The sequence below is a fragment of the Antedon bifida genome, chromosome 2 (assembly GCF_963402885.1).
Source record: "Antedon bifida chromosome 2, ecAntBifi1.1, whole genome shotgun sequence".
Taxonomy (NCBI): Eukaryota; Metazoa; Echinodermata; class Crinoidea; order Comatulida; family Antedonidae; genus Antedon; species Antedon bifida.
In genome coordinates, this window is record NC_136227.1 from 1357796 (window position 1) to 1380126 (window position 22331).

General features: G+C 33.0%; 3 protein-coding genes and 1 long non-coding RNA gene across 5 annotated transcripts; 1 reads left to right on the forward strand and 3 right to left on the reverse strand.

Annotated features, from left to right (window-relative positions):
- Positions 1–761: 761 nt before the first annotated feature.
- Positions 762–14807, reverse strand: LOC144835295 (equilibrative nucleobase transporter 1-like). 2 transcript variants are annotated; one of them, XM_078690374.1, is made up of 10 exons: positions 14726–14807; positions 14126–14470; positions 13855–13978; positions 3254–3346; positions 2914–3100; positions 2629–2832; positions 2288–2419; positions 1807–1999; positions 1358–1481; positions 762–1231 (listed from the first exon to the last, which is right to left on the reverse strand). In XM_078690374.1, exons 2-10 carry the CDS (start codon positions 14467–14469, stop codon positions 1133–1135), a joined length of 1500 nt encoding a protein of 499 aa, XP_078546500.1. In that variant the 5' UTR covers position 14470; positions 14726–14807; the 3' UTR covers positions 762–1132. The 2 variants fall into 2 exon arrangements, with proteins under 2 accessions (XP_078546500.1, XP_078546499.1); XM_078690373.1 differs by lacking the exons at positions 762–1231; positions 1358–1481; positions 1807–1999; ... (5 more) ...; positions 14126–14470; positions 14726–14807 and adding exons at positions 5176–5773; positions 5881–6004; positions 6144–6336; ... (5 more) ...; positions 8992–9336; positions 9523–9610.
- Positions 5312–16477, forward strand: LOC144835297 (uncharacterized). The gene is made up of 3 exons (XR_013611078.1): positions 5312–5522; positions 15360–15421; positions 16394–16477. It is a non-coding gene; the product is annotated as an uncharacterized LOC144835297 (long non-coding RNA).
- Positions 10273–13367, reverse strand: LOC144858666 (equilibrative nucleobase transporter 1-like). Its single transcript, XM_078714764.1, has 6 exons — positions 13190–13367; positions 12926–12994; positions 11961–12092; positions 11465–11657; positions 11175–11298; positions 10273–10499 (listed from the first exon to the last, which is right to left on the reverse strand). Exons 1-6 carry the CDS (start codon positions 13365–13367, stop codon positions 10383–10385), a joined length of 813 nt encoding a protein of 270 aa, XP_078570890.1. The 3' UTR covers positions 10273–10382.
- Positions 14965–22005, reverse strand: LOC144835296 (neuronal acetylcholine receptor subunit alpha-9-like). The gene is made up of 7 exons (XM_078690377.1): positions 21914–22005; positions 19108–19184; positions 18323–18465; positions 17789–17833; positions 17190–17296; positions 16385–16923; positions 14965–16169 (listed from the first exon to the last, which is right to left on the reverse strand). The coding sequence occupies exons 2-7, from the start codon at positions 19154–19156 to the stop codon at positions 15700–15702; spliced, it is 1353 nt and encodes a 450-aa protein (XP_078546503.1). The 5' UTR covers positions 19157–19184; positions 21914–22005; the 3' UTR covers positions 14965–15699.
- Between the last annotated feature and the right edge of the window lie 326 nt (positions 22006–22331).

Below are 22331 nucleotides of genomic sequence, written 5' to 3' on the forward strand. Positions count from 1 at the left end.
TCCTGTCATTTGAATCAAATAAGAATAAGGTAGCCCTAGGCAAGGCCTACATTTCATTCACATTGATTAAAACAGTAACATTTGGTTTTTAATAATTTTATATTAAATGTTATATTTATATGGATTTTATAAACACACCTACTTTAGTGTTAATTATGTCAACAAACGACCAAACAATCCTAGGCCTAGCAAGGCTAAAACACCTAGACTAGACCTAGCCTAATACTAGCATGGCCTTAGGCTAGACCTAGTAGCATAGTACTAGCTTGGCTGAAAAGCAAAACTTCGACAGACAATTTGAACTTATCTAGGCTAATTATGGTTTTTCCAACAATTCCACGTCTTGTAGAGATGTCCCTATTAATTAATCAAAATCCTAAAAACGATCTAAAAAGCTAATTTAAATTCCTTTTTGAATGAAATTAGTACATATATATGTCCAAATGCTGAGACCAGACGACAGGTGGCGCTGTTGTATTTCACAGTAATTTGTGTACTAGATTTTTTTCATCCGCGGAACGTTTTTTTTTTCGTACACAAAAATGTCTAAAAGAGAAACGAAACTTAGGCTAGACAACAGGTGGCGCTGTTGTATTTTACAGTACAGAGCCATATTATATCTAACATTTAGGGTAATTTGTATACTAAATTTTTTTTCATCCGCGAAACGTTTTTTTTTCGTACACAAAAATGTTTAAAACGTACTATTAAACGATCGTTTATTAGTACGTACTATTGCACGCCATGTGACCCACAATCGTCCAATCAAATGACAGGAATTTATTTAGGTGTTATATAATAATATTTAATAGATAGATGTAATTGCTACAGATAATGTTATTGTCTTCTTCTAATTTTGATCCCTGAGATGGTCTTATATTAATTGTTTATTATTGTTTATTGTAATATTGTTTGTTATATATTGTGACCATCTTAAATAAATGTTATTGAACTGAACTGAACTGAAAGAGTTCACCGGAACAATGGATTCTGGATTATAATTAAACATGGGGCCTGCTATACACAAGGTTAAGCTGTATCTTCATTGGAGTTGTCGGTTTCTCACTGAAGTAGTGTCGTTTTCCATGCAATAGTGTCGTTGTTCCATGCAATAGTGTTTGATGCGTTAATTCTAAAATTCTACTTTTGGTCTTTTCTTAAGAACAAAGTAATACACATACACAGGTAGAGAGAGACTGCATACGTTCAGCAATACGAGCAATAAATCAATCTAAAAAGTAATTCTTAACAAATTATATTATTATTGAAAGTAAATAAATCAGCAATAAAAAAAGTTCTTACGTCACATTCACATATAAACAAGCAAGTGTAGGATTTATACATTAAAACCACTTACATATAAAAAGTTGTCAGCAAATACGTTTTGAACCATTTTTAATAGTGGGTACTGCAAAAGACTAATCCATGCTGAAACGAAGCTGCAAATGCCGAAAACCGAACCACAGTATTTAGCAGGAAATCTAAAAGTACAGGAAACAAAATTTGAAAACGATTTGAAAAAAAAAAAATTCTGGCAAAGTAACTGAAGGAAGTATGTAACATCACCTGATAATAATTTTGCAGAAAAGACAGTAAATTACGCAATATGCATGAAATGATGTTTTGGATTGTTTGCATTATGTGAATAAATTTGAACTTGAACTTGAACTTGATTGTCTGTTCCTGTTCACTATTAGGTCTATGGTATAACCCCTACACCCCCCCCCCCCACCCCCCCACCTAACCTAAAAAAAAGTATAACTGAAGTTGAATTTGAAACGCAGACATAACCGATTGTTAACTTACGCTAATGCAAGAAAAGCTGCTATAATGACATAGAGAAACGTCCTTCCCATTACTTGCAAGATAAATGTTAATATTTGAAGTTTTAGAATTGGTATCATCGAACAGACACTGAAAAACGCCGTCACTAGATTGGTTATAATAAGTGCCGGAATAAAATCTTGAAGATCATCAAAATGAGAACGTATTCTGTGGCCTGTTGAAAAGAAAAGGAATATCTATACTAGCTTTTATTTTCGTAATGACCATTGTGCGCATGTGTGGACATTAGGCCTAGGAGGGTGAGCTTCCACGATGTCGACAGTTTTGGGTCTTCATTCCTCATAATGTTCTTTAAATTGTTCAACATTATAAAGAAGAAATGTTAGTAAGTGTAATTATAATAGTCCTGTATATAGCGCAGTAAGATTGCAACATTGTTCAGATCAAATTTGAAATACACGAAATACAAGACCTAAACAAACACACAAAACTCAAAACATACTTTGGTTGTTAGAATCGTTATTTCTAACTTTAGATACTTTGGTCTTATTTCTGTCAACAACTGCTCCACATAACCACGCAAATACGATGATAGTAGAATATAAAACTGTGTAAATGCTACTGTATTTTGAAACTAGAAAAAGAAAAGATTTATATTAATTATAGCAACAATATACAAAGAGCTAGACTCACTTTTATCTACCTCAGCAAGCTTAGAACGAAGTTTTATTCTTAAATCTAACAATGTAAAAATTGCAACATACTTCTATGAAAAACATCTTCGTAGTTTGTCGTATAATTACTGTCTATTTACTGTCACTATTTAAGACTAAGAAAACATACTTGCTTCAGTAGAGTCGCCTGTAAGTTGCTGTAATCTTGGATTTACAGTTCCCAAATAAAACAGATGTATAAGTTGAATAATTGAGAACCACATCAAAAATAATAAATACATCGGAGAAGAGAGACAACTCAAACGTGTTTTGTATTCAACATCCACCCATAATGTGTCGTTGTTAGAAGTAGTGGTTGGGTCACTTCCCGACGCTAACAAGGAAACAAAAGGATTGTGTTTAGTATAGAAAGACCAATTTAGTCTTTTTTACATTAATATTTTAAACTGCTTACCATTAAACTCATTTGCATTAGTACCACCATACATTGTAGCCACTGGCATCCTATTTTCCAAATCAGATGGTAAAGGCCAAGGAAACTTGTATTTCGGCAATAATACTGTGTTAATGGTAAAGAACACAGTTATCCCAGCTAAAAAGGAGAAACTTGCCATCATTGATATCCCTGCATTATAAGCAATCTACAAAAGATGAACAATGTACCGCTGTTGATTTAATTGTCAAATGGAACTTAAACCGTAGAGTTAGATCATACTTAAACCGTAGAGTTAGTAGGCTACTTAACCGTACGTAATGTACACAAGTGCTTTGTCTAGTAATGTACGAACACAAACCTGTATAAAAACCATTATTACGGCAGACGATCCACAAGCGCCGAATGTAAGCCCAATAACAGTTGAACGACGGTTACCGAAGATATTTCCAACCTATAGAAAAAATGAAGTAATTGTCAAGAAAAGTGCTTCTGTAAATTGTCTTCGGAACATTTCATATATTTACTTTCTTCCTTTACATTTCGATCTAAATACAATTATATTTATTGGCTGAATATAGTTTTTAAAATTAACAGATATAGAAAAGTAGGTTCATTTAGGCCTATACATTTTTTTTGTTAAAAAAATCTAATTAAAAGGGATGCTATGTTTTACTAAATTGCATTTTACCTGTATGTTTGTTACAATAAGATTGGAACTTCCAGTTGCCAAAAGATGTAATGCAATAAAAGTGAGATTTGATGTTGATGGTCCGCTAAATGCAAATATCAGACATGCTAACAGAATGAGTGTACTACACAAAAAAGAAATAATATTACAGTTTCTTACATATATTACATTACTGTTATTTTATTTCTCTGTACCATCAAATCTACAGTACAAATCTACAGTATAAACATGACCATCATTGTCACCAGTGAAATCGTTTTTTTTTTTTTTAAATTGAATTTCTACTTATTATTCAGAAGTAACATGAAGTTAATATTTTGTAAAAAAACAAATCAATGTAGTTGTAGAAACATTTACATTTTCTTGATATTTTAACTATTTCATTGCGTTTGCTCAGAGCATCGAACTAGATAATAAACTCGACATTGGTGACGGGTTTAGCCTATTTAAAGTTTTATTTTTAAAACGAAATGAGGTGGTCGATTTATGACTGCGGTAGTTATGATAAACAGTTTCTATACAAACCTGCTGATTATTCTTGCTATTCTGGTGCCGAATTTATCGTAAATAAAACCAAATATCAGTGCACCGGATTGGTGCCCAAATATTCCGATGATAAATACAAGCTGAAGGCGTGCGTCCTGTTCTGCGCATGTCGGATAACCTGACTCAATATTTTGATCAGACGAACTGTTGTTACCATTATATGTGGCCTGGTCACTGTTCACACATAAATTGCTGAAGTAGCCCCTGTCCCGGAGGACAAAGACAAGAGATGGCCATCCGTACGCCGGTCCTCCTAATAGAAAACACTCTGCAAGGGTGCTTATCAAGATTATTTTCCTCTTGATGTTTACACTTACCTCCATACTAGAGATTAAAAAGAAAGAAAAATCAAACGGAACGAAATCAAAGGATAAAATAATAAATACTTAAATTATCCCTATAATTTGAAGATTTGTTTTATGTTCTTTTTGGGTGAACATTTACCAAATTTATCAGATCAGTTGTGGTTTACTGATTTAAAGTTGATAAGGTTTGCTTTCATCAAATGTAAGATTGTCACCAAATTATTATTAATAATAAATATCTTACCTTAAATGAGAAGCACACTGTAACTAATTAACTTCCGCACCATACATCCAATTCACAAACAATACGTATGAAAGAGTTTCTGCGGAAAGGCAATCTGCGCACGCGTTCCCAGAAAGGAATGACGCGCTGTATACGAATACCACCTTCCTCTTATCAATTAACTTCAAACAGACAATAATGTTTGTTTCTATCAGATATTATTGTATTTATTCAACAGTGTTAACTCAATACTCAAATATACTTTTACGAGCATAGACGTTAGTAAGCATTTTAAAGTATACCGTTCTCTTCTTGTAGATGTCTTTTTCTGAAGATACATGGCTGTACTAATTGACGAATACATATTAATAATGATATAATATCCTATAAACAAAACCATGTTTGCTGAGAGTGCCAATGTGGTGACACAGCAAGTGAGATCGGTGTTAGACTACAATGTTTTTTACAATACAAACATATCATTCATATGTTTTTGAAGTGAAATGTAAAGTCGGTGATACAAGAAGAAACAATTATTTTATTAAGACAGCAATACCACCAAGCTAAAAGTTTATTGATATTAATTTTTAATAGATAGATGTTAATTGCTACAGATAATGTTAATGTCTTCTTATAATTTAAAGAGTTCACAGGAATATAATATTTGTTGGGTTTCTGTATTCTAATTAAATATGGGGCCGGCTTTACACAAGATTAATCTTCAATGAAGTTGTATAATCAGTTTAAACAATATTTATTTATTATATTTTTTTAAGATTGATTGAAGCACGATGGCAAATCAACACAATCGTGATCCACTACATTCATGAACTCTTTAGATAGATGATCACTGCGCATGCTTTATGTAAGTTCAGTGTTTTAATATCCCATATTGTTTTTTTATCGTTGCCCCATGCAATAGTGTTATTGTCCCATGCAATAGTGTCGTTTTTCCATGCAATAGTGTTGTCTTCTTTCAACTGCGAGAAGTTGAATCTCTCATTTGATGCGTTAATTCTCAGAACCTACTTTTGGTCTTTTCTTAAGCACAAAGTAATACACATACACAGGTAGAGAAAGACTGCATACGTTCAGCAATACGAGCAATAAATCAATCTAAAAAGTAATTTGAAAAATTGAAAATAGTATAGCAATATAAAAAAGATATGACGTCACATTTTATATTCACTATAAACAAGCAAGTGTTGGAGTAGTCCACTTACATATAAAAAGTTGTCAGCAAATACGTTTTGAACCATTTGTAATAGTGGGTACTGCAAAAGACTAATGCATGCTGCAACAATGCGGCATATACCGTAAACCGAACCAAAGTATTTAGCAGGAAATCTACAAGTACAAGAAAATAACTACGAGTTAAGAACAAGAAATTGTATATGCAATACATCAGCTGATAACATAAATGTAATAACCTGTTTTTGTAAATGAATAACAATTTAATTAATTTAATTCACGAATCCAAACTTACGCAAATGCAAGAAAAGCCACTAGAAGGGCATAAAGAAATGACCTTCCTATTATTCCCAAGATAAATGTTAGTATTTGAAGTTTTAGAATTGTGATCATCGAACAGACACTGAAAGACGCCGTCAGTAGATTGGTTATAACAAATGCCGGAATAAAATCTTGAAGATCATCAAAATGAGAACGTATACTGTGACCTGTCAAAAAAAGGATTATTATAAAATATTATTAAAAGGATGTCGAAAAATAGATTCCCAGCTTCATTCTACCGTCGAAATATGTTTTTATAGTATGAATAACAAAAATCAAGAAATTACATACTTTGGTAGTTTGTAGAATCGTTATCTTTTACATTAGTTACCGGTACAACTTTGGTCTTATTTCTATCAACAACAATTCCACAGCAGAAAGCAAATACAATGAGAGCAGAATGTAACGCTGTAAAAATCTCGCTGTATGTTGAAACTAGAAAAAGAAAAGATTTTGTATTAGTGCAAATTTACAAAAAAATGTTGTAAGAAAGAATTACTATTTAAATACCGTATATGTTCGTTGCGTCATCTCCGCCGTCGTCGTCGTTATCGTATTCTTACAGCCTTGTAATCTCCCTCTTCATCTTTGTCACAATTATTGTCTTCCCAGCCATTGTCTTCCTCTCCTTCGTCGATATCGATCTCGTTACATTCATCACCTTCCGATCCTCTTTGTCGTCGTCGTCTTTGTTATTATGAACATTGATTATTGAAACAAAGCAAAACGCGTACTTACTTGTGTCTGTAGAGTCACCTGTAAGTTCCTGTAATCTTGGATTTACAGTTCCCAAATAAAACAGATGTATAAGTTGTATAATTGAGAACCACATGAAAAATAATAAAAACATCAGAGAAGAAAGACAACTCAAACGTGTCTTGTATTCAACATCCACCCATGATGTTTCTTTGTTAGAAGTAGTGGTTGGATTACTTCCCGACGCTAACAAAAAAACAAAAGGATTGTGTTTAGTTTTGCTACAGATTGTAGACTCAGTTACACATTCAAAAGGAATAGAAATTTCAGATAACAACATCTGCACTGCGCATGACACCAAATTGTGAAATTGTGAAATCAGTGAAAAAATGGACTACAGTAAATATTGTATTTATTCAAAATTAAAACGTGTTACCATTAAACTCCGAGAGCTCCTTTTCATTTACACTGCTAGTAGCACCATAATCCATTGGCTTCATATTTTCCAAATCGGATGGTAAAGGCCAAGGAAACTTGTATTTCGGCAATAATACTGTGTTAATGGTAAAGAACACAGTTATCCCAGCTAAAAAGGAGAAACTTGCCATCATTGATATCCCTGCATTATAAGCAATCTATATAAGCAAGAAAAAATAACTGTCCCTTTTAATCACCGTTGTTGATGTGTTATATTTGTTGAATATATTAAACCGAAGAGTTCGATATACTTAAGCCGGAGTTAGATATACTTAAGCCATACTTGATAAACACAAACCTGTATAAAAACCATTATTACGGCAGACGATCCACAAGCGCCGGATGTAAGCCCAATAACAGTTGAACGAAAGTTACCAAATATGTTTCCAACCTATAGAAAAAATGAAGTAGTTGTCACGAAAACCAGTAATTTTGTAAGACAAATATGGCGCCCCATACACGATATGTCACAAGTCACGTGCACTGGTTCTCTACCAGCTGGGTTTTAAATATTCAATATTTAATTATTCAACTAAACACCGTAACAATTATCTACGGAGAAAGACGGAGATATTCTGTCATTGTATCTTTTTGACATGTACCAAAGTTCCAAAGTTGCTCTCTATTTCAGTGTTCTTTGGAGAGTAGTATTCAGTGTGCGTGTTATAGATATTGTGAAATTCGTTATTAACCTTACGTGTTAGCCGGCGGTGTCAGGGTGAGTAAATTACGTATAGTAAATGAAGAACGTTAAATACCGTTACAATAGTTGGTTAAGTGTTGTCGTTTCATACAAGTACATAGAAAAGGGTAATTTACTTAAAGGTTAAAGGTCAAGCAAGGCTTTGTCTTTGTAGCATTTCAAAGCGTGGCAGACTGGACAAGTGCCGCTTGTAATAGCAGGGCCACCCCGCCGATTGGTGAATGTTTCGTTGATATGTAGTTGTCCGTAGTTTATAGTATTTTATGTGGCGTTATATTTTTTTTTCTAAACAGTTCATACATGTTGCCTTTGTCCTTTACATTCCGATCTGTAGTTTTATGAACGATTATAAATTGCATTAATAATAGTTTCGTTGCCAATATGATATCATATAATGAGTTTAAATGATCGATGCATTTTATGAAAATTAAATTTATAAATAGATGTTATGTTTATGCACTAAATTACATTTTACCTGAGAACTTGTTACAAGGAGGTTGGAACTTCCAGTTGCCAAAAGATGTAATGCAATAAAAGTGAGATTGGATGTTGGTGGTCCGCTAAATGCAAATATCAGACATGCTAACAGAATGAGTGTACTACACAAAAAAGAAATAATATTACAATATTTGTGAAAATATTAAAGACACTACCGTCATGTGACATCATTATTATGTTTACAAATACAAATCACCAATTATAAAATTATTTCAGCATCTACATTGTCGTTTTATAGAAATGCATTTAAATTTTCTTTGATACAACATAAAGTTTGGTATTTCTTAAATTAAATACGAACTTTGCGACATACAAAACAACAGAAAGAAGCTTTGACACATAACCCGTCCTGGTCACGAGTCGATGTCTTTATTAAAATTTTATTCTCCAGTAGTAAAAATAAATGAGGTAGATTTATTGTTGGAATTATAATTAATAGCATACAAACCTGCTGATTATTCGTGCTATTCTGGTGCCGAATTTATCGTAAATAAAACCAAATATTAGTGCACCAGAGTTTTGCCCAAATATTCCGATGATAAATACAAGCTGAAGGCGTGCGTCCTGTTCTGCGCATGTCGGATAACCTGAATCAATATTCTGATCAGATGAACTGTTGTTACCATTATATGTGACCTGTTCACTGTTCACACATAAATCGCTGAAGTAGCCCCTGTCCCGGAGGACAAAGACAAGAGATGGCCATCCGTACGCCGGTCCTCCTAATATTAAACACTCCGCAAGGCTGCTAATTAAGATGACTTTCTTCCTGATGTTTTTACTTAAATCCATACTGTAGTACGGTAATTTAAAAAAAAACATCAAACGAAATTAGGTAAAATACGATTATCTTTTTATAATTTTTTTTTATTTGTTCTTTTGACTGAAAATGAACAAAAATATGTCTAACATATTAGGTTTGTCTACGTCTAATGTAATTGGATTGTCACCACATTATTATTATAAGTAAATATCTTACCTTAAATAAGAAGCACACGCATGTAACTAAACTTGGAGAAAATCCGACAAGGAGTCTGTCGCACCATATATCCAATTCACAAACAATATGACAGAGTGTCAATAGAACATGGGAAGACAAACTGCGCATGCCCAGAAACATATGACACACTGCGCACATGAATGAACTCAAAGACTAAGTTTGGTATCACGTGTCATGAAATTGAAACAAATCTTCAAATCCAAAGATAACGTATCATTGTCTTTGCTTTTACAAGAGTTAACTAACCAAGCCAATCTAATCTATTAATTTAATACTTCCAATACTGTGGTTTTATCGTATTTCTTGAACCTTAGATTATAAAACGTACCATAAAACATGACCCTACAAGAACAGTGTCAATATTTTGGCAAAGAATCAATTTATATACTTTTACAAGTTTAAATGTCATTATTATTATTCAACTGATTAAATATTATAACTTTGCCACAAGTAGAAAACAATTTACATATGTTTAATATTGAATTTGTCCATTCACTTGTGCCCTTTCTGTTCTTTCTTTATGCCTTTCTGTTCTTTCTTTATGCCCTTCTGTTCTTTCTTTCTTTCTTTGTGCTATTTCTGTTCTTTCTTTCCTTATGCACTTTCTGTTCTTTCTTTCTTTCTTTCTTTCTTTGTGCACTTTCTGTTCTTTCTTTCTTTGTTCACTTTCTGTTCAAAGAATCTTCTCACATACAATGTTTCACTTTTCCATGTAATACAGGTAGTGTCGTTTTCCATGCAATAGTGTCTTTTTTCCATGAATAGGTGTCGTTTTTCCATGCAATGGTGTCGTTTTTCCATGTGATAGTGTCGTCTTCTTTCCGCTGCGAGTTGGTAAATCATTTAATGCGTTGAATCTCAGATTTTACTTTTGGTCTTTTCTTAAGCACAAAGTAATAAACATACACAGGTAGAGAGAGACTGCATACGTTCAGCAATACGAGCAATAAATCAATCTAAAATAAAAATGTTTATAAATTCAATTATTTACCTTTATCGGCAACATTATGCGGTATACAGAATTGGCTCTGACCGAATGGTGAAAGCGCCGCTGAATAATGAAGGCGCCGCAGAATAATAGAGGCGCCGACGGATAATAAAAGAACTGAAAATGATGGTAAAATGACCTAATTGAAATACACCGAATGATGAAATAGCAAAAAAACAAACGTACAGTTATGGTAAAAGTTCCGAATGTAATGGTAAAAGTTCCGAATGTAATGGTAAAAGAGCTGAATGCTAAAGGGTCCGAACAGAAAAAAAGCCCAAGAAGTTAATGACGGCGTTCGATATTTATACAGTGTGCGTTTTTTCGATCATGCTGTGAAATTCGTTATTACGAAACACTAGTGTTAGCGGTAACCGTTGCCATCACGGTGAGTACATTTCGTAAATGAAGAATAGCATTCATTAACATTTGTTACTATTCATACAGTACGGTATACGGTTAGAATTAAACACGAAATAAAACACACAAAAAAACAAAAAGATTATGTTAACGTTTGTGCGTTGCGCTTGTGTGGATCATCACCAAACACCTGGTATACTGAATTTAGAGGGACGCTGACGTCACATTTTATATTCATTATAAGCAATCAAGTGTATAGGAACACTGTATTAAAACCACTTACATATAAAAAGTTGTCAGCAAATACGTTTTGAACCATTTTTAATAGTGGGTACTGCAAAAGACTAATGCATGCTGCAATCATGGCACAGATACCGTAAACCGAACCAAAGTATTTAGCTGGAAATCTAAAAGTACAGGAAAAAAACAGATTTACACAGAAATCTGACAAACCTGTGCAATACATCATAAGACCAATTTAATTGCACAGAAGACATGTAGTAAATAACGTAGTACTAAATCACTGTCACTAGCAATATTTTCAATTAAAGATATAACCGATTGGTAACTTACGCTAATGCAAGAAAAGCTGCTATAATGGCATATAGAAATGTCCTTCCCATTACTTGCAAGATAAATGTTAGTATTTGAAGTTTTAGAATTGGTATCATCGAACAGACATTGAAAGACGCCGTCACTAGATTGGTTATAACAAATGCCGGAATAAAATCTCGAAGATCATCAAAATGAGAACGTATACTGTGGCCTGTCACAACAAATAGTAATAGAGTGGTTTCGATTTGAGACGACCTAAAGCTAAACACGTTATGTTCGCTCATTTACACATGCGCATGACAGTGTGGACAGTAGAACGTGCCTCGTCACTCGATTTGACACAGTTTTGGCGGCAAAGCGACACAATAGATCGAAATTCGAAGTTCAAGGTTCCTTACCTAATCCAGTCGAGTAGTAACATTATAACTTAAAATACATTGTTCAGATAAATTAAAATTTCTGAAATAGGCTTAGACGTGTAAACTATGAATAAAAAACCAAAAGCATAACATACTTCGATTGTTAGAATCGTTATTTCTAACTCTAGATACTTTGGTCTTATTTCTGTCAACAACAATTCCACATAACAACGCAAATACAATGATAGTAGAATATAAAATTGTGTAAATGCCACTGTATGTTGAAACTAGAAAAAGAAAAGATTTAAGTTTTTAAGTTATAACAATAATTTACAGAGAGCATTAATTGAGTACGAAATCTTATCTTTAGAAAATTAACAAGAGAAACATTACGACAGTAGAAAAAATGCATCTGACATTCTGAAACTAACGTTAAAGATGTATTGTCCCTTTGACTAATTACAAAAAAAAATATTTCGAAAAAATGTGAGTCATTTTGAAGTATCATAATAGTTATTAACTTTCACCAAAAATTAGTTTCATTAAACTGAAATACAGACGTTTTTTGGTTCAAATAATAAATGTGACTTCCAGTCAAAGTTTTCGATCAAAACATATCTCATCTGTAGATATCGATCTGTGTGAAAACACCTTCTCAACCGTGACGAGTTGTAAACAATCCTAATTACCATCATGCATAATGCATACTCGTGGTTTGAAATCTTTGTTTACTTTTGCTCGCAACGATTTTCCAGACGAAGTGTAATCAAATTAATTTACCTGTTAATTACGTAAACTTGTTTTTGGCTCGAATTTTCGACTTAAAGTGAATAACTTTATTATTACTTTGATATGGCCAATTTAAATTTAGAATATTTTGACCTTTATTTTGTTGTGTTTCAAGGGACAATACATCTTTAACCTTCTAAGAAAAACATGTCGCCTTCTGTCTTCTTTATTATTGACATTATGAATACATGCTTACTTGTTTCCGTAGAATCGCCTGTAAGTTGCTGTAATCTTGGATTTACAGTTCCCAAATAAAACAGATGTATAAGTTGAATAATTGAGAACCACGTCGAAAATAACAAAAACATCGGAGAAGAAAGACAACTCAAACGTGTTTTGTATTCAACATCCACCCATAATGTGTCGTTGTTAGCAGTAGTGGTTGGGTCACTTCCCGATGCTAACAAGAAAAGTAAATAATATATTAAATGCTAATTACAAAATATGTCAACGACTAGAATTTTCGACTTTGTACTCATTTATTCCAAAGACCTTATAACAAATATTTGCAAAGGATCGTTAACAAAATCGAATTAGTGAATGGGATAAAAATGATGAAATTTATAATTTAAAAAAGTCTTATTACACTGCTTACCATTAAACTCATAAAGGTCGTTTCCATCTACATTGTTAGTACCACCACTTATTGTAGCCACTGTAATCCTCTTTTCGCAATCGGATGGTAAAGGCCAAGGAAACTTGTATTTTGGCAGTAATACTGTGTTAATGGTAAAGAACACAGTTATCCCAGCTAAAAAGGAGAAACTTGCCATCATTGATATCCCTGCATTATAAGCAATCTATATAAGCAAGAAAAAATAACTGTCCCTTTTAATCGCCTTTGTTGATGTGTTATATTTGTCGAATATATTAAACAGAAGAGTTCGATATACTTAAGCCGGAGTTAGATATACTTAAGCCGGAGCTAGATATACTTGATGAACACGAACCTGTATAAAAACCATTATTACGGCAGACGATCCACAAGCACCGGTTGTAAGTCCGATAACAGTTGAACGACGGTTGCCGAAGATATTGCCAACCTATAGAGCAAACGAAGTAATTGTCACGAAAACCTATACATTCGTCATTAACATTCTGACCTGCTTTTACATAAAGTTTTGTATATCTAGACTTAGTTTTGATGAATAATTATAGAAAATTTTACAAATGTTTCCAAAATGTATTCAATGTAATAGGACATTAGAAGGAGTCTAAACGTTCATCACATTGGATTATTATTATTAAATTACATTTTACCTGTGTATTTGTTATAATAAGATTGGAACTTCCAGTTGCCAAAAGATGTAATGCAATAAAAGTGAGATTGGATGTTGATGGTCCGCTAAATGCAAATATCAGACATGCTAACAGAATGAGTGTACTACACAAAAAAAGAAAGAATATTATAGTTTTTTTACTGAATTATATTCTTGGTTATGAGTTAATATCTATCCGAGATTTAAGTTTCACTTTAGTAAAACGACATGAGGTGGTTGTAGTAGTTTTAATAAACAGTTTCTATACGAACCTGCTGATTAATCGTGCTATTCTGGTGCCGAATTTATCGTAAATAAAACCAAATATCAGTGCACCGGAGTTGTGCCCAAATATTCCGATGATAAATACAAGCTGAAGGCGTGCATCCTGTTCTGCGCATGTCGGATATCCTGAATCAATATTCTGATCAGATGAACTGTTGCTACCATTATATGTGACCTGGTCACTGTTCACACATAAATCGCTGAAGTAGCCCCTGTCCCGGAGGACAAAGACAAGAGATGGCCATCCATACGCCGGTCCTCCTAATAAAAAACACTCCACAAGGCTGCTAATTAAGATGACTTTCTTCCTGATGTTTTTGCTTAAATTCATACTAGAAATTATAAAGACAATTATTTAAAAAACATCGAACGAAACAAGATCAAAGGACTTTTTTATAATATAAAACTATAAACTATCCATTTAGGCCTGTATTTAAAGATTTGTCAATTTGGAAAAATTCTCTTTGATATTACCAGATCTATTTTGGTTAATGCATACTATTAGACTGGTCTATATTAGAATGTGACCACATAATATATATAAATAATGTATTTATAATAATAAATGATATAATTAAATATCTTACCTTAACTAAGAAGCACATTCAAAACCGATGTAATTAAACAACCAGCAAACAAGTGTGTAGCAGAGTTCTGTAGAATATGGGGCGATAGTCTGCGCATGCGCTCTGGTACAACACATTGCAGCTCATTCAAATTTATGTACTGTGTAGGCCTACCATAAAACATGACCCTACAACAACAGTGATCATTTTGGAACAAAACATAAGAAGAATATGCGTTCTAAGTTATGTTTTTTGAAGTGTAAGCATTTTTATTGAAGTTTACCAATTGTATATCATGTGTTTATTAGAATATAAAAGAGTACAAAATATGAATACAACGAAATGACGCATTTCTAATAAAATTAAGTTTTAGCAAAGTATACAAGATATGGACTATACTAATGATGATAATAAGAAATTGTGTGTCAACATAAAATCTCTTAATAGAAAATAACATAAATTTCAAAAGAATAAGATGTATTTAAAATTGTCTTATGCCTAAGTACAAAATGTAAACACCCAATTTATTACGAAACAGCCATACCAGGAAAACTGAAAGTTTGTGACATAAACGTTAATAGATACATGTAATGTTTGTCTCGTCGTATTTAATATTGATTGGATATACAGTATTTAAGGTGTTTTTTTTTAATAGGTTGTTTGAACCACGATGATCAATCAAAACAGTATTGTGAACTGCGGCTGCGCATTAGTGATGTAAGTATATCGCATTATATTTCCTTTCAGTTATGAATATTTATATCAAACTCGAATACATTCTCATTCACATGTTAGCTTACTATAATAAGTATATGTTAATAATAATGTTTTGTTACGTAATTGTGTGTTTTTTAAATAATGAATATAAAACAAGTATATTTCGTTTTAATCTATAGTTTCACAGTTTTTGATGATACACATTCATTAGATAGCAACGAGTATTAATAATTAAAAAAAATACTAATTAGTTATAATACATTTCAAATATTGTGTCATCACTGTAAATATATCATTATTATAATAATTGCTGCCGCACTTAATACAATAGTCATTGAACATATGAGAAGTAGCCGATCCACCACAACCGAAATATGTTGCCATTTGTTGTACATACTATCAAAATCACTGTCATGCGCAGTAGTATTGTAATTGTGCGCATCATGCGCAGTATCAACATTTCCTATTGTTTCCAATGTCTTTTTAGAATCGGCACTTTTACTGTCTTTAAAACTAGTTGCTTGTGTCTCAAATGCATTGTCTATTCCGTTTGTGTGATTATCTGGTATGGCTAGGTACTGTTTTCTTTTACGATATCTTCCAATGTAAGGGCCCAGCTTTTCTAGAAGTAGTATTTCCATCCAGCGTGGCGGAGGCTTAACATCTCTGCCACAATATATATTGAGAACGACTGACGTCACTACCATTGCTAGGCATCCCATCGTTATAACGAATGTAAAATATAAACCTGGTAAATAAAATCAAAATACATTAGATCGATTCAATGGCGTGTAAACAATCTCAAGTTCTCACACAAATGTTGAAAATAGTGTCAGTGAGTGATGTCAAGGTCATGTGATATTTATCTAATGATGATGTCATTATTTGCAAAGATACACAATACAAAGTTGTGCAGCTTTTATTATATTGATAGATATAAAAATACTAATTTAACATTCTAACCTAAAATAGGACTTCCGTCTGCAACTGGTGGTAGGCTTTCTGCAATGAATTGTTGAAATACCAGAAGGCTAAGAACGAGCGTCATGCCGTAAGAAATCTTTTCACCGCAATCAGGCGGCAGCAGGTATACCAACGTCGACATGAATGAAAGGAGTACACACGGAAGCATAATATTCGACAGGTAAAACTCATAACGTCTTCTTAACCTAAGATACATTTTGATTGTTGAGTAGTTATAGGTACCACTAGCTATTCGTGTCTGTACATTGACCTCAACATCCTCTAAACTCCATATACCATTTTCAGCAAACTCAGTTTGCTGAGCTTCCTCACCACCCATCAGTCCAAGTTGTACTTCGTGACCTTCGTACGACCACGACCCAAATTCTAGTTCACATATCTGTGTATCAAACGGAAAATATCGAACGTCTAAGATACAGGAACTGACAAAAATAGCCGGTGACGACCACGTGACCGAGCCGTCTGAACTCACTGTCGCGAGCAAGTCTGATTTTGAAGGATCCGATTTACTATCAACGCTAGAAAATAGAAAAATACGTTTTTAGATATCAAATGCTATTTTATTAGCCTTCCAGTATTTTGAGAATTTGCAACGTGTCAGTTTGTAAAGCTCTGTCTACACTATGAAACTAGTTTGACAAAAATAGTGTGATGTGCCAATGGTATTGATATGCTTAAATATGATATCATCATGTCCATATGGGCACATCGTATTTTTTGTCAAATAAGTTTGATTTAAGGCTAAGTTTATTTGTAGGCTATGGATGCGATACACCCTACTTACTTGTTGTAAAGAGTAATGTCCGGGTGCCATATTTGATTAGGTGCAACTCGTATCGAATCAACATTTGTTTCGTTGGCATCCCACTGTAGATACTCATCGACCCATGCCTAAAACACAAAAGTAAATGATGTCGGAATTACCGTTGTGTTTATACAATAGGCATTTTATATATATTTGTATTAGTATTATTTGTTTAGTACTAATATTCGACTCATTGCGTAATAAAAGTTAGGGGCCTGCAGTTCACAATAGATGATTAACAGAATAAAAGCTATTTTATGATACTCTATTATAATAATAGGTACTAGGAAATTGTGGGATTCAAATGTAGGCTGAATTTGTAAACAAAACGTTATTTTGTAATTGTAGTTTTTTTGTTACCCTATGTGTATGAATGCGCCCAGTGTAGTAAACAAGTATAACGGACAAGCTTCCATTATAAATATGATGGATAAATAGCGCCCCATAACGTCAGTTAAAACTAACCTAAAGTTGAGGGCGCTGATAATACTGTATCATTTTAACGTTTAACCGTACTGTAATAATGTAAAATGTTACGTAGAAGGTCTCTTATGTTAAACATAAAACATTATACTTACATATTTTAGCCAACCACTAACTGTCATTATCTGATTAGGTTCGTCCTGTATTTATGAAACAAAATAATTGAAACTAACTTACTAAAAGTAAACTCGAACTAACTAATTTAAAGTCTTTTACACCGGCTCAATATTTTGGAACAACCTGCCTTTAGATATAAAGAATAATAAGTCTAAAAATAATTTTGTTAAAAATATAAAAGAACTTTTATTATTATGGTGGCCCATCTCTTATGTTATTTCTTTTGTTTATTATTATGTTAATTTTATTTAAATGAATTTTGTGTGAAAATTAAGAATATTTAATCGTTTCAATGTATTGCTATGGCTATTTCATTGCTATTGTTCGTACTGTATACAATTATTTCTTAGTAAGGGGAAAACCCTCGATTAGTGAAAGCTATTTTTGTTTGATTTTCCATTGGTGAATAAAGAATGATAAAAAATAAGTGAAGAATAGGCATTTACTACGGGGCGCCGCCCGACACACTAGCCTTTATTATTGCGTAATCAACAATTGTTTAAAATATTTACCAGTGATATAACGTTTGCGATTATGTAGCGCATCGACACGTGGCAAACCTCCTCCTGGACACGCACAGGTCGAGTACTCGCTGGGCCATACTCCCTCATTAACTCCTCAACAAGTAGCGATTCATTACTTCGAGAAGAAATACCTAGTAGATGATGGTAATGGTAGTAATTAAATTGAGCTTTATATATTGATATTATTTAGTTTAGACCAAAACACCACAGCACTAAATGTTGATGAGGTGAATACAAAAGTATCATGTTTTGGACGCTTTATTATTGAATCAAGGTCAATGAAATTTATTAAAATATTTATTTTAATAATTTAATCAACAAGTAAAATATATATATTTTGCATAATTTGCATGGCGAAATCAAATGTTGATATAAAATGTGCGACACACCACGTATATATAGTTCTCAACAGTTCTTTTCAGAACTATATTCACGTGGTGTACCGCAAACTTTATTTAAACAAGTAAAATATAAGAAACAATAGAACATAAAATAATAGGTAAAATATAAAACAAGACCATTATTAGGATCAAGATAAGAAATCTGCAATAGCTGATGCAGTGGCCGTACTTAAGTCAATATTAATTTTTAAGGATTCACTTAGAATAACTGTACACATTTTAAGTGTGTTTCCCTTAGCCTGTGTTATTTGGTGAATACAGGACTCTAAAAAGTATTGCAGGGCCTAAAACAATTACTTTTTTGTTTTGTATTTACCAAAATGCAGGGGTACTTAATCTTAAAACTGTACTGTAAAGAATAGTCGTACCTACCTCGTAATACCAGGAGAAACACAAGCACGCTAAGCAGCAATACGTTCATGTTGTATATAGCTTTAAAACACCAGTTGCTGCATAAAATAAATATGATTGGGATTATTAAGACTCAATGTATTCAATCCAATGATTTCGACGCTAACTACATTTAACGAATATCCAACTTGTGCACAGCTGACAAGAATTATAATAATACGCCAGCTTATCAAATTATCACGAACGTTTTTTTCAGATAATAATTAACGTTCCGTGTTCACGAAAGTTATACAAACATGCTTGTGATCTGTATATATTAATATTATCGATCGAGGTTTCACGAAGGCCTTTGTTGAAACTACCCGTAAATGTAAACTATATACCTCGTATTTGATGGTCAAGATACCAACACTTATAATAGTGATCTTTAATGCAAAACGTGGCCGAATGAACACGACATTAGTGAGCATGATTCATTGCGGTTCAACATGACTTTATTGAGTATGATTTATTGCGGTTCAACACGATCATTATTGAATTTCCAAATCTAATCTAGAGTTTCTCTGTCGATTAGAATGTAAAATTGATAATGCTATTATCAATCATACGAACTTAATATTGGCCAACGTCATGCACTCAACGTTGGCACATAGTTATTGAATAATAATATGCAACTCGACATGACACATAATGTGAAATGACATGAAATAATAATGATTGAATTAGAACATGCTGTTAAGACAGTGATACTATAGGTGGTTTTAAAAATTAAAATGAACTCGACTCAATCCTAAAAAAGACGGCCATAGTGGGCAGTGCTATTCGTCGTGCAGTTTAATTACTTTTTAATGAATTTTATATGACTCAAGGATATGTATTTAAAATATTATATTTAAATTATATTATAATAATGTATTTTTTTTTTTAATTAAGACATTCATTCTGTGAAAGTAAGTACGTCCCCGTATATAACATGTGGTCTAATGTTGTGTACATATAGTATATTATAACTTGTTGCGCTATATTCGATGAGTGGCATGATTCAAATTGATTTTAGGATGCGGTGTCGGCAGAAAATCAACTCGCAATTTAACTCTTCAAATACACAAACTAATGACTATTGATAAAGTCATATCATTATTTTCTCTTGATTAACAGTGAACTAAGCAGACCAGTCTTATAATCCATATATTGATATAATAATAACTGTGACGACAACGTGTCTAGTTGTAATATTAATTTCTAAATGCATATTATTTGTCTTTCCAATTACTCAGAGTTCGGAGTGAGACTCGATCGGCGGAATGTTTTGTTGTGCAGAAACCACCACACTAGCCATTACTTTAATTTAGTTTAGCATTGTGATCAGGCCTGTAATCAAAAACGTGATAAGAGGTGGGGTGGGAAACTTCGTCATAAGACAAATATAATGCTATGCGGTTGACAAATATTGTATAGGCAAGATCTAACTAATGTGATCCTGAGATATATTCATAAATTACCAAATTATAGATAAGATGTAAACAACGTTTCTATCAGCTCATGTCTTAAGCACTGTCTACGCTATCAAACTTTATGTGAAAAAAATGGGATATGACCATAATATATGGACACGATGATGTCATATCACCACCATATTTTGGGCACATAATTGTTGATAGTGTAGACAGAGCTTTAAAGAAGTATAATTCATTACATTTAGTCTTCACGGCGTCACCATGACCTGAAAAACTAGAATCGAAAGAGATCCCATCTGTCTAACTACTCTAATAATAGAGGACTGTTTTGTCATATAATATTCATTGTACTTTGTTGTTTTGATTTTATAATTTTCTTCATCTTCTTTCCATTCTTTGAAGCTTTCTTTTTCTATGGTATCCATATTGATTTCATAAAAATGGTATTTTTTAAGTATCCAACCATGGTATTAATTATATCATACAAGTGGTTATTACCAGATTTCTTCGCCAAAGGCAAAATATGAATTTTACTTAAAGCTTAATATTTTGTACTATGTAAGCCTATCTTACTGGATGATAATAATAGTTGGCTACAAATGATTATGCACATATTCTTTTAATGCAATCATTAACCTAAAAAATGTTAGTATTCTGACCTTCAAAAGTTGGTTTAACATAAATTTAACAAATGATAAATTGCAATCAATTTTCTATAAACCTAAAAAAACACCTCTCAAATGTTGGTGGCGCTATTTCAATTGAGACATAACAAAAACTGAACTAAAAAACCCTTTAGTGATCAGTATTTAAGAAGCGCGTATTTATACGAATTTAGAGATGGTAAGCACAGGTACCGGATGTGATATAACCTTTCAACTTTTATTAATTATTATTGTTCATTAAAGTTTAGTTCCCATCGCAACGCAATGTCGTAAGCGCACGTAAGTCATTTGACCAATCGCGATACGATGTATCGTCCGAATTGTCGCTTTCTTTAAACCATGCATTTACTGCTATCCCCCTTACTGTCACTAAATATCATTCACCCAACTCTAACGCCCCAATCACTTAATGCTTGTGGCTACGGCCCTACATACTCGTAGCCTCTGATTGTCTCTAACCCAAGTTATGTTATACCATATTCATTTGATTGCTTATACCACCGCCATAATATATGAACAATGAAAACAAACAAACCACTATACCTCCTTTACAACACACCTCCTTTCCCGTGAAATGAAAAATAAGCAATACATAGTATAGTATATATTATTATAGTACTATGTTTAAACATATGGCAAATCCCAATTTAGATAGGCCTAAAAATAAAGAAAGATCCAATGGGTTTAACCAATGGCATTTCTTACCAATTTTAACAACTGATCATTATTCCAACTTTTATCATCACTAGGATTTGGTTCCGTTGACTCCTGCGCATTCTAGCATCATTATGTGCACATGTATAGCTTTCGTTCATTTTATCTAACTTGCTGGTATTGTACTATACATGCATTTTGATGATGAGTTGTGAACTTGGCCCCGACGGAAACAGCGCATGCGCTGTGTAATCGTTGCCTGTACGAGGAAGGAAATTAACTCGAACGTGTTCTTTGGTTTGCCTTTCTTCGTCGATACATATTTATCTACCAGCAAAAATATAATTAGGGTTGATCAAACCTACGGTATTTAAATTTGTATAAACGGTGGTGATTCAGCAATACACAGTGTGTCTTTGCTCTCACCCCCCGCACCCCACCCCCCCCCCCCCCCCCCACACCACCCCCA